This window comes from Heterodontus francisci, chromosome 10, assembly GCF_036365525.1.
Source record: "Heterodontus francisci isolate sHetFra1 chromosome 10, sHetFra1.hap1, whole genome shotgun sequence".
In the NCBI taxonomy this organism is placed as follows: Eukaryota; Metazoa; Chordata; class Chondrichthyes; order Heterodontiformes; family Heterodontidae; genus Heterodontus; species Heterodontus francisci.
The window spans coordinates 71450236-71458321 of NC_090380.1; the positions used below are offsets into that span (position 1 = coordinate 71450236).

Consider the following 8086-nt stretch of genomic DNA (forward strand, 5'->3'; position numbering starts at 1 on the left):
AGACGGAGGTTGAGGGGGGACCTGATTGAGGTGTACAAAATCATGAGAGGTATAGACAGGGTGGATAGCAAGAGGCTTTTTTCCCAGAGTGGGGGTTTCAATTACCAGAGGACACGAGTTCAAAGTGAAAGGGGAAAAGTTTAGGGGGGATATGCGTGGAAAGTTCTTTACACAGAGGGTGGTGGGCACCTGGAACGCATTGCCAGCGGAGGTGGTAGATGCGGGCACGATGGAGTCTTTTAAGATGTATCTAGACAGATACATGAATGGGCAGGAAGAAAAGAGATACAGAACCTTAGAAAATAGGCGACATGTTTAGAGAGAGGATCTGGATCGGCGCAGGCTTGGAGGGCCAAAGGGCCTGTTCCTGTGCTGTAATTATCTTTGTTCTTTGTTCTTTGTTCAGATCAGCCATGATCTTATCAAATGGCAGAGCAGACTCGAGGGGCTGAAAGGCCTACACCCGTTCCTAGTTCGTATGTTTATATGTTAACTGTCTAGTTGCACACATTAAATACTCTCTGGCAGTTTCATGGTGGGACGGACCTGTGTACACTATTGGTCCAAGGAAGATACTCTCATCGTGTGTTACTGGTATGGACGTTTTCTGATTTACTTTTTGACCAGCTGAAATTTATTGAAATGCTCATTCACATAACCCAGGTCAGCGTTACTGTCCCTGAGAGCCTGGGCTGATAGATTCCCAAAGTCCAGGTTAGTGTTACTGTCATTGAGAGCCTGGGCTGATAGATTCCCACAGTCCATGTTAGTGTTACTGTCACTGAGAGCCTGGGCTGATAGATTCCCAAAGTCCATGTTAGTGTTACTGTCCCTGAGAGCCTGGGCTGATAGATCCCCAAAGTCCATGTTAGTGTTACTGTCACTGAGAGCCTGGGCTGATAGATTCCCACAGTCCATGTTAGTGTTACTGTCCCTGAGAGCCTGGGCTGATAGATTCCCACAGTCCATGTTAGTGTTACTGTCACTGAGAGCCTGGGCTGATAGATTCCCAAAGTCCATGTTAGTGTTACTGTCCCTGAGAGCCTGGGCTGAAAGATTCCCACAGTCCATGTTAGTGTTACTGTCACTGAGAGCCTGGGCTGATAGATTCCCAAAGTCCATGTTAGTGTTACTGTCCCTGAGAGCCTGGGCTGATAGATTCCCAAAGTCCATGTTAGTGTTACTGTCCCTGAGAGCCTGGGCTGATAGATTCCCACAGTCCAGATTATTGTTACTGTCCCTGAGAGCCTGGGCTGATAGATTCCCACAGTCCATGTTAGTGTTACTGTCACTGAGAGCCTGGGCTGATAGATTTCCACAGTCCATGTTAGTGTTACTGTCCCTGAGAGCCTGGGCTGATAGATTCCCAAAGTCCATGATAGTGTTACTGTCCCTGAGAGCCTGGGCTGATAGATTCCCACAGTCCAGATTATTGTTACTGTCACTGAGAGCCTGGGCTGATAGATTCCCACAGTCCATGTTAGTGTTACTGTCACTGAGAGCCTGGGCTGATAGATTCCCAAAGTCCATGTTAGTGTTACTGTCCCTGAGAGCCTGGGCTGATAGATTCCCACAGTCCAGATTATTGTTACTGTCCCTGAGAGCCTGGGCTGATAGATTCCCACAGTCCATGTTAGTGTTACTGTCACTGAGAGCCTGGGCTGATAGATTTCCACAGTCCATGTTAGTGTTACTGTCCCTGAGAGCCTGGGCTGATAGATTCCCAAAGTCCATGATAGTGTTACTGTCCCTGAGAGCCTGGGCTGATAGATTCCCACAGTCCAGATTATTGTTACTGTCCCTGAGAGCCTGGGCTGATAGATTCCCACAGTCCAGATTATTGTTACTGTCACTGAGAGCCTGGGCTGATAGATTCCCAAAGTCCATGTTAGTGTTACTGTCACTGAGAGCCTGGGCTGATAGATTCCCAAAGTCCATGTTACTGTTACTGTCACTGAGAGCCTGGGCTGATAGATTCCCAAAGTCCATTTTAGTGTTACTGTCACTGAGAGCCTGGGCTGATAGATTCCCAAAGTCCATGTTAGTGTTACTGTCACTGAGAGCCTGGGCTGATAGATTCCCAAAGTCCATGTTCGTGTTACTGTCCCTGAGAGCCTGGGCTGATAGATTCCCAAAGTCCACGTTAGTGTTACTGTCCCTGAGAGCCTGGGCTGATAGATTCCCAAAGTCCATGTTAGTGTTACTGTCCCTGAGAGCCTGGGCTGATAGATTCCCAAAGTCCATGTTAGTGTTACTGTCCCTGAGAGCCTGGGCTGATAGATTCCCAAAGTCCATGTTAGTGTTACTGTCCCTGAGAGCCTGGGCTGATAGATTCCCAAAGTCCATGTTAGTGTTACTGTCCCTGAGAGCCTGGGCTGATAGATTCCCAAAGTCCATGTTAGTGTTACTGTCCCTGACAGCCTGGGCTGATAGATTCCCAAAGTCCATGTTAGTGTTACTGTCACTGAGAGCCTGGGCTGATAGATTCCCAAAGTCCATGTTAGTGTTACTGTCACTGAGAGCCTGGGCTGATAGATTCCCACAGTCCAGATTATTGTTACTGTCCCTGAGAGACTGGGCTGATAGATTCCCGAAGTCCATGTTAGTGTTACTGTCACTGAGAGCCTGGGCTGATAGATTCCCACAGTCCAGATTATTGTTACTGTCCCTGAGAGACTGGGCTGATAGATTCCCAAAGTCCACGTTAGTGTTACTGTCACTGAGAGACTGGGCTGATAGATTCCCACAGTCCATGTTAGTGTTACTGTCCCTGAGAGCCTGGGCTGATAGATTCCCACAGTCCATGTTAGTGTTACTGTCCCTGAGAGCCTGGGCTGATAGATTCCCAAAGTCCATGTTAGTGTTACTGTCCCTGAGAGCCTGGGCTGATAGATTCCCAAAGTCCATGTTAGTGTTACTGTCCCTGAGAGCCTGGGCTGATAGATTCCCAAAGTCCATGTTAGTGTTACTGTCCCTGAGAGCCTGGGCTGATAGATTCCCAAAGTCCATGTTAGTGTTACTGTCCCTGAGAGCCTGGGCTGATAGATTCCCAAAGTCCATGTTAGTGTTACTGTCCCTGAGAGCCTGGGCTGATAGATTCCCAAAGTCCATGTTAGTGTTACTGTCCCTGAGAGCCTGGGCTGATAGATTCCCAAAGTCCATGTTAGTGTTACTGTCCCTGAGAGCCTGGGCTGATAGATTCCCAAAGTCCATGTTAGTGTTACTGTCACTGAGAGCCTGGGCTGATAGATTCCCACAGTCCAGATTATTGTTACTGTCCCTGAGAGACTGGGCTGATAGATTCCCAAAGTCCATGTTAGTGTTACTGTCACTGAGAGCCTGGGCTGATAGATTCCCAAAGTCCATGTTAGTGTTACTGTCCCTGAGAGCCTGGGCTGATAGATTCCCAAAGTCCATGATAGTGTTACTGTCCCTGAGAGCCTGGGCTGATAGATTCCCAAAGTCCATGTTAGTGTTACTGTCACTGAGAGCCTGGGCTGATAGATTCCCAAAGTCCATGTTAGTGTTACTGTCACTGAGAGCCTGGGCTGATAGATTCCCACAGTCCATGTTAGTGTTACTGTCCCTGAGAGCCTGGGCTGATAGATTCCCACAGTCCAGATTATTGTTACTGTCCCTGAGAGACTGGGCTGATAGATTCCCACAGTCCATGTTAGTGTTACTGTCCCTGAGAGCCTGGACTGATAGATTCCCAAAGTCCATGTTAGTGTTACTGTCACTGAGAGCCTGGGCTGATAGATTCCCAAAGTCCATGTTAGTGTTACTGTCCCTGAGAGCCTGGGCTGATAGATTCCCAAAGTCCATGTTAGTGTTACTGTCCCTGAGAGCCTGGGCTGATAGATTCCCACAGTCCAGATTATTGTTACTGTCCCTGAGAGACTGGGCTGATAGATTCCCAAAGTCCATGTTAGTGTTACTGTCACTGAGAGACTGGGCTGATAGATTCCCACAGTCCATGTTAGTGTTACTGTCCCTGAGAGCCTGGGCTGATAGATTCCCACAGTCCATGTTAGTGTTACTGTCCCTGAGAGCCTGGGCTGATAGATTCCCAAAGTCCATGTTAGTGTTACTGTCCCTGAGAGCCTGGGCTGATAGATTCCCAAAGTCCATGTTAGTGTTACTGTCCCTGAGAGCCTGGGCTGATAGATTCCCAAAGTCCATGTTAGTGTTACTGTCCCTGAGAGCCTGGGCTGATAGATTCCCAAAGTCCATGTTAGTGTTACTGTCCCTGAGAGCCTGGGCTGATAGATTCCCAAAGTCCATGTTAGTGTTACTGTCCCTGAGAGCCTGGGCTGATAGATTCCCAAAGTCCATGTTAGTGTTACTGTCCCTGAGAGCCTGGGCTGATAGATTCCCACAGTCCAGATTATTGTTACTGTCCCTGAGAGACTGGGCTGATAGATTCCCACAGTCCATGTTAGTGTTACTGTCCCTGAGAGCCTGGGCTGATAGATTCCCACAGTCCATGTTAGTGTTACTGTCCCTGAGAGCCTGGACTGATAGATTCCCAAAGTCCATGATAGTGTTACTGTCCCTGAGAGCCTGGGCTGATAGATTCCCAAAGTCCATGTTAGTGTTACTGTCCCTGAGAGCCTGGGCTGATAGATTCCCAAAGTCCATGTTAGTGTTACTGTCCCTGAGAGCCTGGGCTGATAGATTCCCAAAGTCCATGTTAGTGTTACTGTCCCTGAGAGCCTGGGCTGATAGATTCCCACAGTCCAGATTATTGTTACTGTCCCTGAGAGACTGGGCTGACAGATTCCCACAGTCCATGTTAGTGTTACTGTCCCTGAGAGCCTGGGCTGATAGATTCCCACAGTCCATGTTAGTGTTACTGTCCCTGAGAGCCTGGACTGATAGATTCCCAAAGTCCATGATAGTGTTACTGTCCCTGAGAGCCTGGGCTGATAGATTCCCAAAGTCCATGTTAGTGTTACTGTCCCTGAGAGCCTGGGCTGATAGATTCCCAAAGTCCAGGTAAGTGTTACTGTCACTGAGAGCCTGGGCTGATAGATTCCCAAAGTCCATGTTAGTGTTACTGTCACTGAGAGCCTGGGCTGATAGATTCCCAAAGTCCATGTTAGTGTTACTGTCCCTGAGAGCCTGGGCTGATAGATTCCCACAGTCCAGATTATTGTTACTGTCACTGAGAGCCTGGGCTGATAGATTCCCACAGTCCACGTTAGTGTTACTGTCACTGAGAGCCTGGGCTGATAGATTCCCATAGTCCAGGTAAGTGTTACTGTCACTGAGAGCCTGGGCTGATAGTTTCCCAAAGTCCATGTTAGTGTTACTGTCACTGAGAGCCTGGGCTGATAGATTCCCAAAGTCCACGTTAGTGTTACTGTCACTGAGAGCCTGGGCTGATAGATTCCCACAGTCCACGTTAGTGTTACTGTCACTGAGAGCCTGGGCTGATAGATTCCCAAAGTCCATGTTAGTGTTACTGTCCCTGAGAGCCTGGGCTGATAGATTCCCAAAGTCTAGGTTAGAGTTACTGTCCCTGAGAGCCTGGTCTGTTTGTTTCCCGTGCACTAAATACAGCAACATTCTCAGTGCAATAAACATATTGTGCATTTCAACAGAAATGATTGCAATTTCCTTGTTATGAACAACGCCCAGATGAGTGCAATTTGAAATAATTACAACATAACACAAACTTCCTCAGTAATCTGTTGAACAAATCTACAGAGAATTGTGGTCTTTTTTCAAGAAGATTAAGGGACAATCTAATTGAGGTGTTTAAGATAATCAAAGGAGTTGATTGGGTAGATAGAAACTATTTCCTCTGGTTTGGTAAATCCAGTACATAGAGGCATAGCCTTAAAATTAGAGCTTGGCTTTTCAGGGCTGATGTCAGAAAGCACTTCTTCACAGTGTAGCAGAAATCTGGAACTCTCTCACCCCAAAAAGTTGTTGAGACTAGGCCAACTGAAAATTCCAAAACTAACATTGATGGATTTTTGTTAGGCAAGGGTAATAAAGGTTAGAGAATCAACGCGGGTAGATGGAGTTAACATTTAGATCGGCTAAGATCCAACTGAATGGCAGAACAAGTTTGAGATGTTGAATGGCCTAATCCTGTTCCTATGTTTCTACGTAAATACTTTGCCTTATTTTGCTGCTGGGATTGAAGGGCATCAATTAATGTGAATTAAGGAAATAGTTATTTCAAATGTTAACATCACATGATGTTACAGGGATACAGAAAGGAGGCAGTCCCATGGAGCTTTTGTTAGCTTGTGTTTTGGATCTTATAGCTTCTTCATGTTTAAAGGAACTGTCATCAGAGCCCTTGAGGACTTCAGTATAGCTTCTGTCCCAAGAGTAAAAACGGAAAACTAAATTTTTAATTCTTTTGTTAACAACCATTAATTAAGACATCAGGTTTTCCTCTGAATTACTGCCTGTTTTGTGGTAGATTTGAAGTATTAAATAGAGTAAGATGGGGTACAGATGACTAGCACCTCAAAATCGTCAATTCCCTTTAGGGCCTGGCAGGAGCCTGCTCTTCACATTTAAATGGGGTCAAGTGGGGGTGACTAACCTCTACAATCCATTTCCCCAAATTCCACCCCAATCTAATGGGCATGATGATACAAGTGGCAGTAGGAGCACCAGTAGGGTATTTCTGAGGTGGCTATTACATGGAAGAGACCATCATGTCTGATACAACTGAAGATTGGTGTTACTTTGCCCGTGCATTGAATAGTTTTGTATTTGGTTCTGTCAGGACAGGAAATTCATTTCAACACCACCCCCCTCCGTCCCTCATGGAAGAATGGTACAATCCCCCTCTTTTACCCACAGTTCATTATGCTTGCTAGTGCTTCATGCCTCAGCCAATGAAAACCCCTCTGACTCACTAACTACTTCTTCCTGAGTAGGTGTCTCTGTGCTGGTGCGTGCACAGGTAAGATACAATGACAAAGTGAGTGATGAAGTGATAGACATTAGGGGAACACAGGAACAGGAGTTGGCCATTTCGCCCCTTGATCCTTCATTCAATGAGCTCATGACTGATTTGCAGCCTAACTCCATATATCCATCTTTTCCCATATCCCTTTATACCTCTGGCTAACAAAAATCTATCAATCTCAGTTTTAAAATTAACAATTGATCTCGCACTTCATTTCTGAAAGGTCTGGCTCTAACCTCTAGACTATGGCCCCTAGTAGAGCAGGGAGCAGTAGTTGTGAGGGCAATCGCAGCTGTTGAGTTTGTGAGTGGAACGAGAAAGGGATGTAGTGAAATGACCCCGTCCACGGGATTTGGGCTAGGTTCTCCAGCCTAGGGCAAGGGTAGGTGTGGGCTCTGCCTCATTGACCTTGCCACAACAGAAATAATTCCAGAAATTTTGGGGCAGTAGTATTTAATCATGATTCAGCGTTACTCAAAAGCATCTTAATCCAGTGTAATATGCTCAATATATATGAAGAAACCACTGAATGCACTGGATACAGCAAAGACAATGGGCCCTGACAACATCCCGTCACTACTACTGAAGACATGCTCCAGAACTAGCCACACCCCTAGCCAAGCTGTTGCAGTTCAGATACAACACTGGCATCTACCCAACAATGTAGAAAATTGTCCAGGTATGTCTTGTCTACAAAAAGGAGTACAAATCCAATCTGGCCAATTACTGCCTCATCAGTCTACTCTTGATCATCAGCAAATTGATGGAAGGTGACATTGCTATCGAGTGGCACTTACTCAGCTATAACTGGCTTAGTGATGCTCAGTTTGGATAGCACCATAGTCATTCAGCTCCAGATCTCATTACAGCCTTTGTCCAAACGTGGTCAAAAGAGCTGAATTCCAGAGATGAGATGAGAGTAACTGCATTGACATCAAGGCAGCTTTTGACTGAGTGTGGCATCAAGAAGCCCTAACAAAACTGAACTCAATGGGAATCAAGAGGAGAACTCTCCACTGGCTGGAGACATATCCAGGACATAGGAAGATGGTTGTGATTGTTGGAGGCTAATCATTTCAGCCCCAGGACATCACTACAGGAGTTCCTCAGGCCCAACCATCTTCAGACGCTTCATCAATGACCTTC

General features: G+C 46.4%; 1 protein-coding gene across 1 annotated transcript; it reads right to left on the reverse strand.

Moving 5' to 3' along the window:
- Positions 1-612: 612 nt before the first annotated feature.
- On the reverse strand, positions 613-5598 carry si:ch211-263m18.4 (putative uncharacterized protein DDB_G0282133). Its single transcript, XM_068039977.1, has one exon. The coding sequence runs from the start codon at positions 5596-5598 to the stop codon at positions 613-615; it is 4986 nt and encodes a 1661-aa protein (XP_067896078.1).
- Positions 5599-8086: the final 2488 nt, after the last annotated feature.

Coding starts and splice junctions, on each gene's coding strand:
- si:ch211-263m18.4 (XM_068039977.1), bottom strand. CDS start 5,598: ATGCACAATATGTTTATTGCACTGAGAATGTTGCTGTATTTAGTGCAC.